Source organism: Schistocerca serialis, chromosome 3 (assembly GCF_023864345.2).
Source record: "Schistocerca serialis cubense isolate TAMUIC-IGC-003099 chromosome 3, iqSchSeri2.2, whole genome shotgun sequence".
NCBI classification, from domain to species: Eukaryota; Metazoa; Arthropoda; class Insecta; order Orthoptera; family Acrididae; genus Schistocerca; species Schistocerca serialis.
In genome coordinates this window covers 799,412,539-799,434,950 of record NC_064640.1, presented here as the reverse complement: position 1 = coordinate 799,434,950, position 22,412 = coordinate 799,412,539, and the positions used below count along the sequence as shown (strand labels likewise).

Below are 22,412 nucleotides of genomic sequence, written 5' to 3'. Positions count from 1 at the left end.
GTCAGTGTGCTCAACAACTGGCTGCACCCCGTACAATGCCCTCTCCGTGGCCTGGCCCGGCGCAGCCATGGGAACGGGTGCATGCTGACTTTGCCGGCCCCTTCCTCGGCACTTATTGGCTGCTGTTGATTGACGCCTTCTCGAAGTTTCTGTTTGTTGTTTGATGTCCGTCACCCACCACTGCGGCGACGACGCTGGCTTTGTCCAAAATCTTTGCGCTAGAAGGTCTTCCATCCACGATTGTCATGGACAATGGCCCTCAGTTCTCTTCGCAGGCCTTCCGTGATTTTTGTACTGGACACGGGATTCATCATGTTACAGCACCGCCCTTCCATCCGCAATCGAATGGGGAGGTCGAGCGCCTTGTCCGCACTTTCAAAAGCCAGATGAAAAAATTCCTTAGTGATTTTTCCACAGATGACACTCTGTTGCATTTTCTGAGTTCTTATCGTTTCACGCCTCTGGGTGATCGCAGCCCTGCTGAACTCTTGCATGGCCGCCAACCGCACACTCTACTCCACCTGCTTCACCCTGTCAGGCCTTGTACTGTGTCCCCTCGTGCGGGAAAATACTCAGTGGGCGCCGACGTGTGGGCATGAAGGTATGGATCTCGCCCTAAATGGATTCCAGGGGTGGTCAAGGCTCTTCGCGGCCGCTGGCTTTGTGAAATACGTACGGACGACGGCATGGTTGTTCGCCATTACGACTAGATGCACCCACGAGTGGTGGCCACGCCGGTGCCACCGCCCCTTCTTTCGCCTCCACCAGCCCGAGAAGCCAGTCCTGTTGCTGCTGCCGATCTCCCGTGCGTGTTGCTGCAGCCGATGTTGCTACCGCTTCCGAGTACGCCGGAACCGGCCCCAGTCGCGACGCCGCCTTCTCCGGGACCCATCTCGCTGGAGCACACCCCCAGGTCCACGACACCTATGGATGCTGCTCCGGAGTTTTCACCCATCATCTCGTCCAGGAGGCACTTTCCACGCACGGGCTTCCGTCCTGGACATTTTCGACCGTACTCTCGTGTTTCTCCGCGGGATCTTCTCGGGGCCTCCCAAGAGGCCATGGATGTCTCTGCGCTGTCCGTGTCTCCCAGGAAGTGAGTGTTTTTTTTCAAGGGGGGAAAAGTGTTGTGACGGTGCCATGACATTTAACTGTGCCGCCACGTCAGTACGCGCAAACGGTGATAGAGGTGCTCCGCAACTTGGCTGAGCGTGGGAGCACCACCTAGCTACGAACGGCGCCAGCCGCATGTCACGGCACGGCAGTCGAATGACCGATACGGAATTGGTAGCATGTAACCAGCTATTGTTTCTACATTTGTATATCCACGCAATTTATTAGTGATTAAAGGTTATAACAGATAGTGCCGACAGATCTTGAAACTTCCAGAATTTCCATAGACAAAGCAGTTATGGTGAACGTATGATTTTCTCTAACCATTCTGTCAACTCTCGTTCAACAAGGTCGGCTGTAACGACAGACTTGCGTCCTTGGCCCCCTTCATCATGCTCGTCATTCCAGCTATCTTTAAACTTTCGGCACCATTCACGCACAACACCATCAGTCATGAAGTTGATCACTATGCACTCAGCTCATTCTCCAATATATTTCTGCTGCACTATTCGCCTCTGCTTGCAGAAACCAAATTACACTTCATGATTCACACTTGGCAGGAACAACAATTGATCGCAGCCATGTTTATGTGGCTGTAGTGCCACGCAGACTGATGCCTTGAGGTCAGCAATGACGGAGTGTGTAGTGCGAGAGTTACGCAGTAGCCTACAGCACATGTCCACTTTCTGCCGTTCGCGTACCTTCTTTTCTAAGTGATAGGAGGTTGGAAAAAATAATGGCCCTCCTACTTTCAGAAAGGACTTCTTGACACTTAAATCTATACTTCATTTTAACAAATTTCTCTTCTTCAAAAAAGCTTTTCTTGCCATTGCCAGTCTACATTTTATATCCTCACTACTTTGATCATCATCAGTTATTTTGCTTCCCAAATAGCAAAACTCATCTACTGCTGTAAGTGTCTCATTTCCTAATCTGATTCCCTCAGTATCACCTAATTTCATTCAACTACATTGAATTATCCTTATTTTGCTTTTGTTGATGTTCATCTTACATCCTGTTTTCAAGACTATAACACAATCATTATTATTATGCTGTCATTTCTGAACAAGTATGATATTTTCGTAGGAATTCATATTTAGTTGGCTGGTCAGCCTGATCCATGATGCACATGTTCTACCTCGGTGGCTGCAAGTAAATATGAGGATAGTAGTTTTCCAGTTCAATATGTCTGTTTTCAGAGGAACACATTTCCTGCTGTGAATGGTTGTCCCACAGGTTAAGTAGTCAAGGGTGTGTGTTCCACAACTGTTTGTAATGAAGTTACACTCCTTTAGATTGAGTTTGAGGCTGCATCATATTGCATGAGCCATCATAGAGAGTACATTGAAGACTAATATCATTCCCCTTCTTCCTATTCCATTAAAGGAGGGTACACAGAAAATTAGATTGTCGCTAACCTTCTGTATGAGCTCTAATTTCTTATATGATAGCATTGTGGTCATTACATGAGATTATGTAACATGTTTTTTGACCCATTTTCATGTGAAATTTTGTGAGAATCATGTTTCTTGCAATGCCTACATTGCAGCTTCTTGAGCGTTCTCTTCCATTACTGCTATATGGTAATGGTCCCAGTCTGAAGAACAATACCTAAGAATTGATTGAACATGGTTTATGTAAGTGACCTCTTTGGTGCATAATCACACTTCCTAGGGATTCTCCCAGTAAATCGGAGTGTGGTATCTGCCTTCAAGTTATTTGAAGCTTGTGACAGATTCCAGTGTTTTCAAGTGGAATCCATTCATTATGTACAGTGACCTTCCTTAATTGTATACTGGAGCTTCATAATAGATGTTATTGCCATTTTGGTTTTGGAATTAACCTTGTTTGGGTCAGAAAGTCTCCCCTCTAAATAATATGTAATTTTTATTCTTGTCAGAAAGTGACCGTCCACCAGGTATAAAATAGTTGACAAGTAGATAATAAAGAGAGTTGGCACTATCAGCTGCCCAGTTTTGTGACAGTTCTTGAAAAGGATATTTTTTGTGACATATTTGCTTAAAACATTTGTAGTTTTAACATACCCATAGAATTAGAGAAGATAGTATATAGCTTGACAGATATGTTTCATTGACTGTGCTCAGTATATTCCTTTTACTGCATGTGACTTCAACTTGGTGACCTCCTGTATTGTAAATGTACTGGTTTCCTGTGACTTCATTCTACATCTATGTCTATAGTCTTTAAAACCACTGTAGAGAGTGTACTTCCAGACACAAGTTATTAAGGCAACTTCCTGTCCCATTCCAATAAGCGCCTCTGATGATTTCTACACAGTTGTGTTCAACAGGCACATTAATTAGGCATAACTTGTGATAATTTGATTTTAGGTAAGCTAGACTTTCACAGAACCATTATTCAGATTATTAAAAGTTTTGTTTTCAATAATTACACTGATTTACAGATATAAAGCTTGAGTTCGCAGTGCTGTTTACACTTTCATACATAGCTCTTAAACAGCTGTGGCTCACAACAATTTGGAATAACTCTGCATTCAGAAAGCTATTGTATCCTTTAGTGATTTATTTTCTTTCAAGCCTATCCGCATACTGAATGATATTTTTTGTCCACAGGGTGAACTCGTACCTGGCCCATTACCCCTTGGAGTTGCAGTAATAGATGCTTCAGTTGTCTTGTTTGGGCAAATTTTTCCAAGAGTGGCAAATAAACACCGACTGCAGATGCTGGATCACTTTGCTGAATGTATCCGTCATGCTAAATCATCGAGACAGGAGGCAGTACAAATGAATGTTTTCACAGCAGTGCTGAGTGGTCTCAAAGGTCTTAATGAAACAAAGACTTCTCTTGGCCAAGAAGAAGTTAAGAAATCAGCTACAAGTTTAATAATTGTGAGAAACATTCAAAAATATTTGTATATGTTTGTGATAAGTATTTTCTGCTAATATTTTTACTTAACAGAGATGGGCCGAATCTCTGCAAGATTTTGAAATTATTTATTATGTAGCATTTAATCTTCACTATTCATTGTAGATCTTTTTTCATGATTTTAGATTGTTACTGGGAGATCAATCTATGGTTATCAACAGTTAAATGTGTCAGATATTTCAGGGGAGTGTGTTCATTTCCGTAAGTGTCAGCTATCCTGTAGAACAGATGGAAAAATAGTCAGATAATTATTGTACTATGATAATCAAAGGGGCAACTTTCAAAAACATTGTGACCAGTGGCCAACAATTAATTTAATTAAATATTGCTCAACATCTCATTCAGTTTTGTGACTGAAACTTGGGGTGATTGTAACAAAATAAAAAATAAATGTGTACAGTGTGTCTCTGGTACAAGGTAAGATTTTTTGCCTGGCTACTTAAAATATGTGTATGTAATTAGAGCATCTACTGTTGCTTGCAGGGCACACTGACAAGCAGTAACCCAGTGCTGAGGTGTGCAGCTGGTGAATCACTGGGGCGAATGGCGCAAGTAGTGGCTGATGCACGCTTTACTGCAGAACTAGCACAGACAAGTTTTGACCGGCTGAAATCAGCACGAGATGTTGCTTCACGAACTGGCCATTCCCTGGCATTGGGATGTCTGCACCGGTATGTTGGTGGTATGGGTTCAAACCAACACCTGAACACCAGTGTCAGCATTTTACTGGCATTGGCACAAGATACCACCTCCCCTGTTGTTCAGGTATGTACAGCACCAGTCATAAACTGTTAGTTATAAAACTTTGTTAGTTGGCAATAAAACATAAAAAGTAGTGTTCATGAAAATGTGTGTCAGGCCTCCCCTTGACTCCAGAAATAATACTGATTGTTTGTAGAGAAGTTCTTCATCATCAGACATTTATTTTTATGGCTATTCCAATATATATATTATTAAATAATGACTGACATTTGTCTGTGGTGTTTTTTCTTCTTCTTTTGATTCAATTAATTAATTATTGACTATACATAACCTAGAAACAAGTACTGAGTTACTGGATGTTTCCCATATATCTAACATGTGTGTCTGTCATGTTGATTTATTTTCTGTTTACCGCTGTACACTTAATCTGAAAGAGACAAGGCAGATGATAAACAGTAATAATATGTTTGTACAGTTCTTCATGTTCATAATCATAAAATTCTTTTTCCAAGGTTTGGTCACTTCATGCTTTGGCCCTAATTGCTGACTCTGGAGGTCCAATGTTCCGCGGATATGTTGAACCAACTTTGTCACTTGCTCTAAAATTATTGCTTAATGTACCACAAACCTATGTTGATGTTCACCAGTGCATTGGGAAAGTTTTATCAGCGTTAATAACAACTGTTGGACCGGAACTCCAGGGTAGGTGTTACACATGTTACTATAATTAACTTTATAATCTTATTTTTACGGTATATATGAGTTGTAATTTCAGTTGCTAACTTAGAACAACCTTTGTTTTATAGGCAACACAACATCAATATGCATGGCACGGTCATCATTTCTTTGTGCCTGTGCTATTATGCAAGATCATCAAGATCCCTTAGTGCAGGCTGAAGCTACATCTTGCCTCCAGCAGCTGCATCTCTTTGCACCACGGCATGTTAATCTCTCATCTCTTGTCCCTACCCTCTGTGTGAGTGTTTCCTTTATTCTGTTGATGATGTTTCTTCTTATATATGTGTCTTTGTCACTAATTGTTCTGTTTATGGTGCAATAATACCTGTGAAATATTTTACAGAGGACTTTGTCAAGCAATCACCTTCTCCTACGTAAAGCAGCAGTTTCTTGCTTGCGCCAGTTGGCACAACGAGAAGCAAAAGAAGTGTGTGAACACGCAATGACTTTGGCCAATGAGAATCGAGAGACCAATGTAGTAGAAGGTAAACAGTAACTCATTCTGTTGCAGTGACTATTTTAAATTGGTTTTGTTGTTAGGTAGTAGAGGCTTGTAATATGAGTCTACTGCAACATCTGCAGTAGTAACAAGTTTGTCTGTTGATTTAAAAATTATTTATTAAGTTATATTTTTTTGTAATGAATTGTTCATATTGAATTAAACCTTTTCTCTAGAGCTTGCTCTGTATCTGGAAACTTCATGTTTACTGGATCAGAAAGACATGCATTTTGCTGATGATGTGTCTTAAATAATGGATGCATAGGGCCAAAAGTTCCTAGAGTGATGCTTGGGAAGGTGAACTGATGGTGCAGGTGGAGTCCTGGCACAGATCACTTTCTGGCGGGAAGAAATTTCAGAGTGGACAAGGATAGTGTGGGCGACAAAGGCCAAGAGGACAGAAGTTGCACCGAGATCTCCAGTTCCATCCCTGTATCCGTGCAAACTGCTGCTGGTGCCCTGGGGCCCAGGTTGTACCCATCTGAGTGAGTGCCAAGGGATGGTGTTCCAGGTCCAATTGAACTGGCAGTGGTGGTGCAGTCAGTAGGTGCAGATGGACAGACAGACCCTCCAGAGTGTTAACCATCATGAGGCACTGCCCATGGAGGGCAACCACCATGGTCAGCATCCACAAGAGTTTTGTCCTGTATGAGCATGCCCAAGCAGTGGAGCCCAGCAGAAAGCACCCAGCTTACTGGATCTGGGGTTCCGTGGGCTGCTGGGCCAGGTGATGAAAGAGAGTATACGGCTATAACCCACGGAGGAGCTCTGCTGGGCCATGGTTGTGGACAGGGTTGGTCCTGTAGGTGTTCAGAAACATTGTCAGTGCAGCTGTGGTGGTGGAAGTGTCCACTGCTTTTAACGTTTGTTGTTTAAATGTTTGCACTATGTGCTCTGGCTCACCATTGGAGGACAAGTCAAATGGCAGACAGAACTGGTGCCTGATGCCATTGGAGGTGCAGAACTGTTTGAAAGTTGTCAACCTGATTTGAGGCCCATTGTCCGACACGATGATGCAGGGAAGCCCATCGATGGCTAGAATGTGGACGAGCGCATTAAGTGCGGTGTCAGTGATGGTAGACACCATCCTGACTACATGTGGTTAGTTACAATAAGCACCCATGACAATGAGCCACATAGAGCCCAAAAAGGGGCCAGCAAAGTCCAAATGAATGCAGTCCTTGGGGTAACAGGGGCAGGCTAGGGAATCAAAGACTGTTGCAGAGCAGCCTAGTGCCAGGCACAAGTAGAGCAGCTGTGCACCATGGCCTCCACATCTTTGTTGAGTCCTGGCCAATAGCCATGTTGCCTTGTGAGGGCTTTCATCTGTGACATACTACAATACTCACAATGGAACAGTTACAAAACATGAGGGCATAGGGTAAGCAGGATGATGACATGGTGATTATCCACTTCTGTGTCAAGCAAGAGAACACCGGAGACGACTGACAGATGGTGGGAGAGGTGAGCCCAGATCTGGAAATTTGGATCGGCGGACTTGGTAAAATAAGTGTGCTACCCGTGGAGCATGTGATGTGCCACAAGACAGGGTCATGACATGTGTCAGCAGTGATGAGAATAACTATGATGAGAAACTGGGTGCTATCATCCCACATTGATGTGGAGACAGGAGATTTCCTGTTGGTATGGTTCTGAGGGCAGATTAGAGAGAGAGCATCCACATTTGTGTGTTGTGCCATATAATTAATGGTGTAATTGTAGGAGATGAGGAAAAGTGCCCAACATTGGAGCCATTGTGCCATTCACTCCAGAAGCCTTGACCATGGCCCAAAGAGTGCTACCAGTGGTTTGTGGTCTGTAACGAGGGTAAACTTGATCCCAAATAGGTAAATATGGAACTTCCTAATGCCAAAGATAATCACCAAAGCTTTCTTTCTGAACTGCAAGTAGTTCTTTTGAGTGGGTGTCAGCTTCTTTGACGCATAAGCAATTGGTTGCTCAGTGCTGTCATCAATCATAAGTACGAGCACTGCACTAATGCCATAAGGGGAAGCAACAGTAACCAAAACCGGGAGACATGATGGAGGAAAGGGTGTAAGGCAGCAGATGCTTCAGCTATGTGAAAGCATGTTTACAGGCAGCTGTTCATCTGCACCGAACACACTCCTTCCACAACTGGTTGAGCAGGTGCATAATGCATACTGCTTGTGGGAGGAACTTGGAATAATAATTCAGCTTTCCTAAAAAAAAGCCTGCAGCTCCTGTAAGTTTAGGGGGTCGAGGGGCAGGGTGGAGAGTCTGTAGCAGAAACATTGCAGTCAGGGAGCTGGATCCCTTCTTTGTTAAGAAAGTGTGCATCATATTCCACTTGGTTCTGAAGAAACTGACATTTGTGTAGGAAGCACTTTGAGCCCTGCTTCATGCAATGTAGTAAGGAGGGTGCAGAGATGCATATGGTTCTGATGATAGTACCTGTGGCAGTTAAGTCATTGACGTAATTATTACAAGCAGGGACAGACATTGTTAACTGTTCTAACTCTTAAAGATTGCCAGAGTAGAAGAGGTCCCAAAGGATAATTGTTTGGATTTGTATAAGCCAGAGGAAGTGTTGATGACCATAATGCACTATGATTTCTCACCCAGTGGAATTTGCAAATATGCATCAGGAAAGTCTATCTAGCAAAAATATCATCTCCAACAATCCTTGTGAGGGGGTCACCTGGATATGGCATGGGGTAGATTTCCACCTGTACCGGGGTACTGACTGTGGATTTAAAGTCTCTGCACAGCTGGAGGGATGCATTGAGTTTCTTGACCTATACCAGATGTTTGGCTCGAGTGCTGGTTTCAACAGGTTCTGCCAGCCCAGTGTCATGGAGGTGATAGAGTTCCTGTGCTTGACAGAAGTGGGGCACTGTGTCTGGATGCAATGAGATACGCGCCTGGAAGTCTGTGACACATCTCAAACCAGGTTCAAATACACGTTCAAAGAAAAGTAGCACAGAGGTGTCAGAAACAACCTCAACTTCACAGTGATGGAGAATTCAAAGAATGAGAAGTCATCCAGACCAAAAATGTTGCCGGCCAATTGACTTGAGCACAGGGTTATCAGTCATGTGAACTTTTTGTAGTCAGCAGTCACTATGAATTGATCACAGAGAGGAATCAAACAGTTATAATAAGCGATAAATGTTCAAGAGGGTGGGGCAAAATCAGGAGAACCAAGATGAGCATACATTTGGAGATTTATTAAGGAAATGGTAGCTCCTTTGCCCACCTAAAAATGGTACGCAGTCATGAAAATGATAGACAGCGTAGTAGCAGAAGGATTGCCATAGGGAACAAGTGCCTTAAGTTCATGCAGCGTCATTCAATGCCTGCGAGGAGTAGGATCCAACCATCCTGATGGTTTATGACAGACATTAGGAGAGGCCCATCTTTCCCATAATGGGTGCAATGCATTCAGTGATCCTGACATTCCATATGTAAGTTTGATGTGAAACAGTCAGGACATGACAAGAGACCCCATCATTTGTGCTGATGGGGTGTGACTGGCTGTTCGGAGGCCATTGACATGTCCAAAATCGATGAATTATGATGCTGCTGTCGGGAAAAACACTTAAGAGTCTGCCCCTAGGTGGTGACTGGACCACTGATACGTGTGGGCAAGCCATGAGGCATTCATTGACTGTGCAATGTCAAAAGAGTGAGCAATTTTCAAGTTTTTTGTCCAAGGAAGGGTTGTTGAATTTGATTGCAGCAATGCATCCTTCCAGATCAGGAACTAATTGGACTGCTGCATAAAGGAACAAAGAATTTGCATATTAGGTTTTGCAAGTGAAATCCTAATGTCAACTCAGCCCTCCCAAATCTGTCACCCACAAGTGGTATTACTGACGAGGTTGCTTATGGTGCTGATGGAACTAGAGGCATGATGTAACCACATTTAATTGTTGTGAATAATAATTCAACAGCAACAAACACATCTCCTCAAACATTAGCACTACAAGATTTGAGATTGGAGTCAACTTCTTTAGAAAGAAAAATGTTGCCGGGAAGCCCAAGAAAGGAAGAGTGACAGTTGGAGAGCATCATCGGAAACCTACGAGGAGAGGTGCTGTTTCAACCACTGAAAATACATGTCCCAACCCTCTTTGGCTTCGCTTAATGGCAAAAATACAGGTGGATGGCTCTCTGGCTGGGAAGTGACCATAGCCTAGAGGGGTTGGATACCCTGAACATGTAGCTGATCCTTTGAAAACTGAATTTGCTGCCGGAGCAGCTCCTTCTGTTGCCAGTGGTGCTGTTGCTGTTTTCGAATCTGCTGTTGAACTGATGTTGCAGGAGAAGTTGTTGCTGTTCCACAAGGAGCATGAGCCTTATATCCATGGGATGCCACTAACCATTTAGTATATCGCCAGTTTTAGTAATGAAATTGGACTAGACCGGGAATTGCTCGAGAACCAGTAGAAACAGGCTGACCGGCTGAGGGTCTCACAGTGAGCTGCCACAGAGTAAACAGATGAATAACAACAAGAGGAAGACAACTAACAGAGATAGTGTAGAAGATTAACAGGCCCAGTGAGTAATTGAAGAGAAAAAAATCAAAGATGTAGCGAATTCCGAACAAAGACAATGATGTGTAGTGAGATCAATACAGTAGTGCAGAGAAATCACGATTGACTGCCGAGCTGCTGTGCAACTGGCTTTTAAGGGCAGCCACAGGTGCTGACAGACTGACAAAGTGGAGTGTTCTCACAGCAGCATTTGCACTACGCCCGCAAATTTAGCAGTACTGTCTAGTGGCTGTCGTTCAGTTCCATACCTTCCAGTGAACTTTCAGACTCACTCTCCCGGGATACCAGAATGGACACTTAAGAACCTTATTTATTATTTCCTCGCCCTGTGTTAAATGTATCATTGGTGTAGTTCCTGTAGGTGTGAGAAACTGAATATGTTGCTTCTTTCTAAAACTGAGAGTGAGGCCATTTGCAGAAAACAAATGAATGATACTTTTAAGAATATTGTTTACTATTTCTTCTGTTGCTATATGTATGCTTGGATTGATTACAATACTTTTGTCATATCTGCCTGTTGTATATTACATGGAATATTGTTTACATGTATAAGGAACAGCAGCAGGCCTAAGATTGAGACTTGGGGAACCCCAAACATTATATCTCTCCAGTCAGAATAATTTGCCCTGATTACGTTGCTTGAGTTACTAAGTACAACTTTTTGCATTCTTTTGGTTAGCTATCACATTATCCATTGTTTGGCTCTAGCATGAAGCCCATAAAGCTTCCACTTATTGAGGATAATACTGTTATTCACACAGTCAAATGCCTTAGATCAGTTGCAGAAAATACCGACTGATGCTATTTTATTATTTAATGCCTGTAAAATCTGGTGAATGAACATGTCAATGACATTCTCAGCAGAGCAACCATTCTAAAACCCAAACTGTGATTTGCTGAAGATATCATTGTTGCTAAGGTGAGATGCTGTTCTAGAATACATCAATTCTCAAAAAATTTTGAAAATGATGTCAGCAGTGAAACAAGGGGTAGTTATTGACATTTCTCGTATCACCTTTCCTGAAGCTGGGTTTGATAATGGCATATTTCAGTCTCTCTGGAAAGGTACCTTGAGTTAATGATGCATCACATATTTCAGATGAGACTGGGCTTATTATATGGAAACAAACCTTTAGTAATCTATTGGAAACACCATCAAAAACAGATGAGCTTCTATTTTTGGAAAAATGTATAATGGAAATATGGGAACCAAGTTTTTCATGACGGCACTTATATATAAAATAATTCTCGGTATTCTTTCCGCATCAGTTCTGGATAAAATCTCGAGTTTTCGGCGATTACTTCCATCGTCATCGTCATCGTCAGGAGCTGACTGTCTTCACTGCTGCTGTGGTAGCCTCTATATAGCCGAAAGACGGCTTCTGATTGGTCAGCTTATGATTGGTTGGCAATTACGTACTGCTGTCGCAGACGGTGTCACTGTATGCGCCGGTGGCGCCACTGCTTCCGTTTCAACGTAAACCTTGGAAGGAACGTCTCTGCTGCTTCTCTGCATCAAGCGCTCATTTCCATGCACAGCTTGGATGGTATCCGCTATCGCGGTTAAAGTTATTTTGGCCCATTCGTATTTCAACAGCCTCCTTAATAACAGAATCCCAGTACGTGGAGGCATGGGACAGAATTTTAGTTTCATCGAACAATATTTTATGTTTGTTCGTGAGGCTGTGCTCCGCAATTGCCGATTTCTCCAATTCTCTATTTTTAATATGGCATTGGTGTTCCGCACAGCGGTTGGAAATGGTACGAATCGTCTGACCTATATAATTGCTTCCACACTCACAGGGTATATTATAAACTCCAGAGACCCTGAGGCCGTGATTGTCCTTAACAGGGCATATCATCTCTTAATTTTCTTAAGAGGACAAAAAATCGGTCTTATGCCTCGTCTATGCAGGTATCTTCCTATTTTGCTGGAAATCGCGCCACAAAAAGGAAGAACCGCAATCGGTGTTTCATCCTGTGAGTGTGCAGCATTTTCACATTTCCTTCTTTTGGAGAACGTGCCTTTATATCGTGTGCACCATAATATACCCTGTGAGTGTGGAAGCAATTCTTTAAGTTAGACGATTCGTACCTCTTCCGACCGCTGTGCAGAACACCAACACCATATTAAAAATAGAGAACTGGAGAAATTGGCAATTGCGGAGCGCAGCCTCACGAACAAACATAAAATATTGTTCGATGAAACTAAAATTCTGTCCCATGCCTCGACGTTCTGGGATTCTGTTATTAAGGAGGCTGTTGATATAAGAATGAGCCAAAATAACTTTAACCACGATAGCGGATACCATCGAGCTGTGCATGGAAATGAGTGCTTGATGCAGAGAAGCAGCAGAGATGTTCCTTCCAAGGTTTACGTTGAAACGGAAGCGGTGGCGCCACCAGCGCACACAGTGACACCATCTGCGACAACAGTACATAATCGCTAACCAATCATAAGCCGGCCAATCAGAAGCCTTCTTCAGGCTATATAGAGGCTACCGCAGCAGCAGTGAAGACAGTCGGCTCCTGACGATGACGATGGAGGTAATCATCGAAAGCTCGAGATTTTATCCAGAACTGACGTGGCAAGAATACCGAGAATGTTTTATATGTATAATGGAAAAATGTAAATTTCCTTAATTTCAGGAAGAGAAGTTTGTGATAAATTCATGTAATTGAATTTTATGAGAGTTGCTTTTTCAACATATCTCTGTGATTTTTCTCTTGAACTTTCTGTCCCTATATTTCCTACTATATTTCAGAACTTTTTATCAAACATATTTGCAACCTGAGACTCATTGTTTATAGCCCTTCTATTTAATTCAATAATGATGTTATCCTGTTTTGTGGCTTGTTGTTCAGTCTCTTGTTTCCATATAGCCTTCAGTCTGTTGTTGGAGTTACTGATTTGTGACATAATGTGCATGTTCCTTGGTTTTTTAATAACTTTTATCAGTAATCTTGAGTAGTTTTTGTAGTGTGCAACTACTACAGGTTCTGTACTTGGCCTTGGTTGTGCTTCTGTTATTGACTACTCGATAGTTCATTGTGAATAAAACACACAAACAGTACTGTTCTCATTTTAATAAAGCATGTAAATGTAAATATTCTGTGCATTTTATTTCTTTAGGATTGGTGATAACAGAGAGTGGCTTACCAGGTGTGCTGTTCTCCATGTTGGATGCAGAGACTGATGGTCATCTTATCAAAGATATCCATGACTCATTGACAAGCATGCTGCAAGTAATGGCAGCAGAAAATTTGTCACAGTGGCTCTCACTGTGTAAAGATGTCCTTACAGTTGCTACAGGTACATCTGATTATTTGCTTTTAAAATATGACTTATGTGAATAGTTAAAGAATGCAGTGGCCTGTTGGAGAAGTAATTGAAGTAATATTTTGCATCAGCAGTTGTAAAGTAATAGTCAGCTGCTTAGACACCATCAGAAGAAACACTTTTATGTGACAATTCTCATCTCCTGAACACAGGCAAAACATTTTACAGGTATAATTGCTGATAATAAAGTAACATGTTACAGTTGGAGAAGAATTATTAACTGTTAAAAGTGTTTATGATGGTGTAGAGTGTAAATAATTTTTAAATTCTATTGCCAATAAAAGTAAACACCAGGACAAACAGGAGTAAATCTGACACAGTACCAACAAGTATAAAACTGAATGACATTATCATTTGAAAAAGAGACATCTCTTTTAGACCATGTTTAGTCTATGCTATGGCTGTTTCATCAGGTATGATATCATAAGTCAGAGCCCAATTTGAATGAAGAAGTAGAAAAGACTGGAATGTGGCTACAATAAAAAATCTCATTAAATTGCCTTAAGAGACTAGACACCAGGGTATGTAGCAGAAACTCACTCCTGACACTGTTCATTTCACTGCCTCAAACCACCTCCTCTTCTGAAATCTTGTAATGAGTTGAAATTTTAGGAGGGTAACTCATCTGCAGATCTGATTTTGCAGCTGTGATACATATTGAAAAATTAAAAGCAGCAGTGAGGTGGCCTCACTGGACACTACCTTGATTGGCTAAACAAACAACAAATGCACAACTGACATTGTTTCTCCCCAAGTAACAGCAGAAAAACACAGCCCTCAGAAGCTTGTTGCCAATTTGTAGCAGGATACCAGTTGTCGGCAACATGAAAATAGTTTGCTATAGGTGTTCCTCACCCCCCACGCCTCTCTTTTAACACCCACTAATGTTACATTAGGGCCAATAAAATCCAGTAAATATGACAGCAGTTCAAATGGCTCTAAGCTCTATGAGACTTAACATCTGAGGTCATCAGTCCTCTACACGTAGAACTACTTAAACCTAAATAACCTAAGGACATCACACACATCCATGCTCAAGGCAGGATTCAAACCTGCAACCGTAGCAGCAGCATGGTTCCAGACTGAAGTGCCTAGAACCGCTCGGCCACAGCATGACATCAGTGGTTGGTCTTGTGGCACTGTTAAAAGAGCTGTATATTAAAGCACCCACTTCCCAGTTAATTAGTCTTTATCTTGAGAAAGACTGCTGCAAGTCGGCCCGATGCTAGTTTAAAAAGTATTATAAGAATTATACAAGATGATGCAACAGCACACCACAAGGACTTTAGTGAGACTGATGCCAGCTGTTGAAGCCTGCGTATCTTAAACAATTTTAAGTTATGTTCATTTGTTACATAGATAACATGCACAGTTTCTATTTAAGTGAAATGGAATGAGTTAATTTGTGTATACATGATTTGCTTCACATGATTTGCATCTGTGTATATCAACATGCTGGCCATTTACAGTTTCTTAAGTAGCAAAGTGGGTTATTTTTAATAAGCTTGAACATATATCACTACTCAAGTTACAAATGAGACACAAATTTACCTTCAAAGTAAGTATCTATGTCTATCATACTACAAATAATAACAGTATTAATGAAATAATCATCTATAAAACGAGAGTTCCAGTTTAGATTTTAAATTTGTTTTGTTACCTCTGACATTTTATGTTACTGGGCCAGTTGCAAAACCTGTTTATTATTTCTGACTGAGAGAGAGCCCCAGTAGTAGTATAATAGCTTCTTTATTTTCCTTCTCAAAACCTGTTGGTCACAATTTATAATTACAAAGTAATTAACTCCACCTCTTCTGCAGTTCCAACCAAAATACAGTTTTGTGGAATTGGCTCCAACTAAGTCCCTGGAGCCAGAACAAAACACTGAAATGACCAACACACGACGAACTGTTTTCCAAAGGAGAAGCCTGATTCTCAACATTACACTGTCTTCACTGATGGCACGTGGACGAGAGCTTAGTTGAGGGACTGTGAGCAGTCAGTGCATGAATCGGCTAGATCTTGGTGACAGGAACTGTCCACAGTGTTCCTGGGGTTTCCTTATTCTCCAGCAAGAGATATGCTGCCATCAAGTAACTTGTGACCATATGTAGGTGTGGTCTTGGGATGCAGCCAGTGGCTTCTTGCTGTTGCCTTACAAGGTACCTGGTGATCCATAGCTTTCGGTGCACCTCCTGGTGGTCTGGGGCTATACTTGAAAATCCTGTGTGACTGCTACAGACCACGTGAGCATAGCTTTCCGCAACTCGCACATTATAGCCATTGTGCGTGTTGTGGCTGGCATCCCTGAGCACTGTAGCACAAGTGGTATTTTTATTGTTACATGTTCAGCTCATTTATGAACCATTTGTAGCTTTAGTAATGAAAAAAAAATTTTTTTCTTCTAGTATTGTAGTAATGTACATTACTCAAATTGCAATGGATTATTTACAATTAATTTCATAAGCAGGTACGTAAAATACCCAAGAAAGATTTGCACTCCTCTTATGGCCTGCGTAGTTTTTTAATTGGATACCTCATTTTCAATAATCTGTTCACCACAGTAACAGAGGTAAAAGTATACCTCCAGTCTCAGTGCAGTCTTGCAGGCAGCACTGTGTGTGCAGTTGTGAACTGGACAGTGCAGCTTGTATACATATGCCACTTAATGGCAAGAAAGTTATATACCACAGCAATGCTACTTGAACATTAAACTGTTATGAGACACTAATCATAGAATATCTGCCTCGTGGTTGTTGCCAATGATCAGTAATACCACTTGGTAACCACTACCAACAAATTGCAGTTCTTTGGTACCCCAAGGAGAGTTCAATGAAACTACATACTTCCTTCTGAGGGCACCTGGAGGACCGTGTTGCCCCAGAAAGTTCACAACAGTCCCCACACAATGAATTTTTCCTCCATTACAACAGCTGTACATACCATATAGCGTAATGGTGTGCAAAAAAATGTGGATAAGGGAAAACTCCTAATGGAACATGAAACAATGTCATTGGGTTCTGTTCACCGCTGACTGGAGGATTTGTCTGATGATCAATGCAGAAGAGTTTTGAGGTAACCAGGTGCCCGATGCACATCTCAGGAGTGCGTCCCAATGGTTCAGCAGAGTCCATTTCTACAGTCAGCATTTTGCCAATGTAATGAATGAGCAAACTACACCCACCTTGTTAACACCTTCAGTGGAATGAATTGGAAAGACCTGTAGCACATGAAGACAATTGAACATGCTTTGGACAAGTTTCAACTTGCAGTGCAATTTTTCAGGTAATCTCTGACACACTTGAAGATGTCAGGAGGTCTGTTGTCAAAGAAAGAGACATGCTTGAGCAGTAACATCTTGATTACATTCTGTCCAGCATGCCAAAGAGGATCTGACCATGTTACAGTGCGTAGTATAGAGCAACATGATGCTGTATGTTACCCAGTATCAGATTTTGATTTCATTGATGTGTTAAGATCTGCACTTTCAAACAGATTGCTTTTATTCTGCTATTTTTTTTATTTGAATGTGAAGCTCATTTTTTTTTATTTTTTCCCATAAAAGTTATTCTCATGGTATTCGGATGCACAGAACGTTTCTTTGAGCAGGTGAGGTGCAGTTGGAAACACCACATATTATTCACATTGGTCACATTTGTAAATCAATACTTTCTTCCTAAGTGATGAGTCACCCCCAGAAAATTATGCCATAAGGCATCAATTTTATGAAGAACAAACTTAATTATTTGAGAAGCTTAGTAATATGTTTCTCCTAGTGTTCTGTTCTGTTCTGCTTTGTTTTGTAAGAATGAATGCTTCATTAAATACATGCATTTTCTCCTCTCTGTTTTGTGTGTATCTGTTGCAACTACTTCATGAAGCCACCACAATAAGAAAAAAGGGCATGCAAGTATTTTGTCAAAAGTTTATTCCATTTGCCCCAAATATGCCATACTGTAATTTCTGAAATGTCACATTTCTTCATTTGCTTTCCATAGAATCAAGTATAGGAGAAGAAGTCATAAACGTGGCTGTGTCAACTGAAGGGGAAGATATTGAAGGGGATGATGACCAACTAAAGTTCCATGCTGAAGATGACCAGGTGACTCATCCTGCTGTTCAACCCCGATGGCCAACTAGAGTTTTTGCTGCAGAATGTGTTCGGAGAATTATCATTGCTTGTGAGGGCAATAAAGCAGCTCATTTTGATCTTGCATTGGCCAAGGAAATGCAACTTACTAAAAACAGAGGTACTGTGATCATTTAAGTCATGGTGTGTTATAATCATTGTGTGTGTAAATAGTGTTTCTGTTCTTTAAATTTGAATATACTTTTTTCTTGAACATGTCTGGTGTTAACAAAAGCAATATTATATATAATGTTATGAAATAGATGACTATTGACTGCAGATGCATTCCTGAACAGTGTGGCTACATACCCATTAGTGAATTTTGTGCAGTGATGCTGAACTTCACTATAAATGCAAAATCTATGTGAGAAGTAGTACTATATCTTACAGTAGTATATGTCATATTTCATCCAAATCCAACTTTTATTGACATTAACAGCTGTCACTAAAACCCAAGTGTATTGGAATTCGAGTGTTAGAATGCCAAGCTCCCTTTAAAAGCCTTCAGATGATTTTCTATTATTGACTCAACTGCTTGCTTTTCCAGAATAAGCTCAATTCAACAGTTAACATCTCCAGGTGGTTGATCTAATTAAAGATGGCATTACTTGAAATGCCAGGTGTTTGATCACATCATATAACATTGATAAACATGTGCAAAGCATTTGAAAAATGGTGTCTACAGTTCAAGAATGCAGTGACACAACTGTACCAATTATCTGCAAGTTTCAGAGCTTGTATTATAAGCCTGTATGGGGTTGTATGTTCGGATTGTGCTATCATCTGGAATTTTGGTTATTCTATTGTCACATTTGCCTTAGCTGCATACTTTTTTCCTCAGACTTGCCCCCAATAGTCCAAGTAACAGTATTTGATACAAATGTCTGCATTAATTTGAGGGCCCTGTATGGTCATGAACGAAAGTTCATCATATGCTGTACTTCTCTGAATGCTCTTCTACTTGCTTAACACACAAGCCCAATGGACAGTATTTCAGACTTTCGTATTCCACTGGAAGCCTACGTTTTGGCATTGCATATGATGAAGGCATTTGAGATGACGCTCACTCGTAGGCTGAAGAAGGGAAGGGAATTAAGTCAACTGTGTGCTTTTCATAGGGACCATCTTGACGTTTGTCATTGTGATTTAGAGGAAAATCAGAAACCTAACTGGATGGTTGAATTGTGATTTGAACCACCGATCTCCTGAATTTGAGTCCAGTGTCGTAATCACTGGACTATGTCACTTGACCACCAAAAGAAAATTACTTGCTGGCCTAGAAATGGATCAGTAATATGATAGTGTAAAGACCTTGTGGTAACACACTGTAATGTAATTTGCATCTTGTTAATATTTTACTCTATATTGGTGGGAAGATTAGTGGTTTGCCATGAAGACTGTGTGTGTGTGTGTGTGTGTGTGTGTGTGTGAGAGAGAGAGAGAGAATTTTCTCTAGTTCGTGAAAGGATCGATTCTGAAAGATAGCAAGTTTTCTGTCCTTTTGTGTGTCCTATTGACAACTCATCGCTTCTTCTATTCGGTGAATGGTCTCCTTTACTCCTAAATTGTGTATGTTCATTAACTATTTTCATATAACTACATGTGATATTGACAGCCGTTAATCAAGTGTGCTAAGCTGAGCTATTCATCTAAAATAATTCACTTAATGACTTGGAGTGTTAATTTTGGTTCCAGGTGATTACTTGGTGCTACATCTGTCTGACCTTGTGAGAATGGCTTTTATGGCAGCAACCAGTGACTCTGATCCATTGAGACTAGAAGGTCTTAAAACTCTTCAAGAGATTATTGATAAGTTTGCGAAAGTCCCAGAGCCAGAATTTCCTGGCCATCTTCTCCTAGAACAATTTCAAGCGCAGGTAATTTCAGTAGCAGTTCTGCTCACAGCACATAAATTCTTCTGTATTACAGTTCAGCAAGCTCCTATCCTTTTTATACGATTTTATATGATTGACAGAAGTAAAAGTTTTTTGTATGTATGTTTCTATTTTAGTACCATCCATTAAGACAACACCAAGGATTATCTTAAAACTGGGATGCAGTTCTTTAGCTATATTTAACTATTGTAGGAATTCACAACTGTGTCTTTTGTATTTCATCAAGGTTAAAATTTAAACTGTTCATTTTGATAGAAATGGTGTCAAGGTAAGAACTGCAGCTACAGCAGTAAATTATGTGTGAACAAAATATCATAGTTGTAAAGCAGAGTTGAAATAATTTAGGATGTAGAGAGAGAAATAAATATAAAGATAATGAGAATCAGCAACTGGACAAAGAACCAAAAGGATGGTTATGAAACTGGATGTGGAGGTACTCTGTAACAGGATACAACATGTAGTGTGTCCTCTACTTATTTAGGGAAGATTGTAATGACAATTTCATTATAAAATTGTGTGTATAGTGTACGCTGCATGCAGCTCTTTTAAAGTTGCATGATAATATTATAGTTGGTTTGGTATTAAACAGAGTTCTGATGACTTTGATGCTGAATGATTATGCAAGTGCAGTAAGTCTTAGATGCCACATATTTGCAACAGGTTGGTGCTGCACTGAGACCAGCATTTGCTCCTGAGACACCATCACATGTAACTGCAGCAGCATGTGAAGTGTGCAGCGCATGGATAGGCAGTGGCGTCGCAAGAGACCTCAATGATCTTCGCCGCGTTCATCAGCTTCTTGTTTCAAGCTTGACCAAGCTACACCAGGACTCTGGAACAGCACAGCTGTACAATGAAAGCCTTGCAACTCTTGAGCGTCTCTCCATCCTCAAAGCATGGGCAGAAGTAAGAGCAGCATAATTCATCAATACGTAGTTGTCACTTTTTCTCAGTAACCAACTTTTAGTAGAATCCTCACTGGGACTGTAGAACAACAGGGAATTGTACGTACAAATCCTTGGGTAGAAATTTATAGTAATTATTATCTATTGTCTCTTTACTGTTCCAATTGAACAGATTTTCTTTTGTCATTGCTGGCTGTAATGAAGCTAGTAGTTTTGGTGGTATCTGATCAAAGTACTTATTGCGCATTTCTTCGTTATAGGTTTATATAGTTGCCATGGTTGGGGATAACTCAGCACCAGAGAAAATGGATGCAAGTTTTGCTTCATCTGACACGATGCATGAAAGCAGAAGTGAGGATGACTTTGGTGAATTTGAATTTCGTGGAGAAAGTCTTCTTACACTTGTACAACCAGAATTAATCAGTTTGTCACATTACTGGCTTGCAGCTCTCAGAGACCATGCATTACTCTCACTTCCCTCAGGTAAATAGAATAAATGTAGGACCTATATGGCATATTAAAATACTAATGGGAAGTAGAAGTGGTTTTAATTTTTAGGTACAAACATAAGTTATTTGTAGGCAACAAATAATCATGTGCTGTATACACTAAAAACAGAAACTTGAACAGTGCTGATAACAACATGAAACGGCTAAACTTGGATCATGAGCTTTAAAATTTATAGGTCCTTTCATTGAAGTCTAAGAAAAAGTTACAACAATCCCCTTCTCTTCTTAGCTGAATGAAATCCTAAATATTTGTCTGTACCATGGTCCCAAGCTTCAGGTCTTCACCATGTGCACGATTACAATAGACAGTGCTAACTATAAGATTGTCAGCAAGGAAACTACTAATCAAGGGACCTGAGTCAACTCTGCTTTACTATAACAATGTAATATTTTTCAATAAGAATTGGCAGCCTTGGTGTAGAAAACTGATTGATTACATGCAGATAAAATTAGGGGCATTCAAATGAAACTTGGTCACTAGTGTAAAGTAATGGTAACGATTTTATCAACTCAGAAATGATACACAGTACACAAACTCAACAATAGTTGCCAAAACTGTTGGCACATTTCTCTCATTGTGACACTAGCCAGTCGGTTCCATCCTTGAAGAAGCAAGTAGGCTGCTGTCAGATCCAGGCCTGGACCCAGTCACACACTTTGTCATCCATTGTGAATCAATGTCCATGAATAGTTTGTTTTAGAGATCCAAACACATGAAAGTCACACAATGAAAGGTCACGACTGTACGGTATACATTCCAGCAGTTTCCCACCAAAATTGCTGCAATGTCGTCTTCACCACATTGGCCGTGTGTGGCGACCATTATCATGTAGGAGGATAATGCCATTGGGCAACATACCTCAGTGTTTTGACTTCATGGCTCGTCTAAGGTTCTGTAAAGTGGCGTGATAACACTGGGCATTGATGGTGGTTTCCCATTCAAGGAACTCGACAAGCAGTGGGCCCTTGTGGTCAAAAAAGGAGGACATCATGACCTTACCAGAAATGGTGCGCACGGCCTTTGATTTCTTTGGAGGTGGTGAAATTGCATGTTTCCACTGCTTACTCTGATGCTTTCTTTCCAGTTCAAAATGGTGACACCATGTTTCGTCACCTGTGACAATACGTGACAGAAAG

General features: G+C 41.0%; 1 protein-coding gene across 1 annotated transcript in view; it reads left to right on the top strand.

The window, feature by feature from the left end:
- Nucleotides 1-22,412, top strand: part of LOC126470640 (HEAT repeat-containing protein 5B) — a 504,894-nt gene that overhangs the window by 420,635 nt on the left and 61,847 nt on the right. The window contains exons 20-29 of the mRNA XM_050098620.1: nucleotides 3,708-3,983; nucleotides 4,504-4,785; nucleotides 5,235-5,424; nucleotides 5,529-5,698; nucleotides 5,804-5,945; nucleotides 13,631-13,810; nucleotides 17,836-18,087; nucleotides 19,662-19,843; nucleotides 20,522-20,767; nucleotides 21,027-21,249. Of these exons, the coding sequence (XP_049954577.1) occupies nucleotides 3,708-3,983; nucleotides 4,504-4,785; nucleotides 5,235-5,424; nucleotides 5,529-5,698; nucleotides 5,804-5,945; nucleotides 13,631-13,810; nucleotides 17,836-18,087; nucleotides 19,662-19,843; nucleotides 20,522-20,767; nucleotides 21,027-21,249 (2,143 nt within the window). The remainder of the gene's footprint in view (nucleotides 1-3,707; nucleotides 3,984-4,503; nucleotides 4,786-5,234; nucleotides 5,425-5,528; nucleotides 5,699-5,803; nucleotides 5,946-13,630; nucleotides 13,811-17,835; nucleotides 18,088-19,661; nucleotides 19,844-20,521; nucleotides 20,768-21,026; nucleotides 21,250-22,412) is intronic.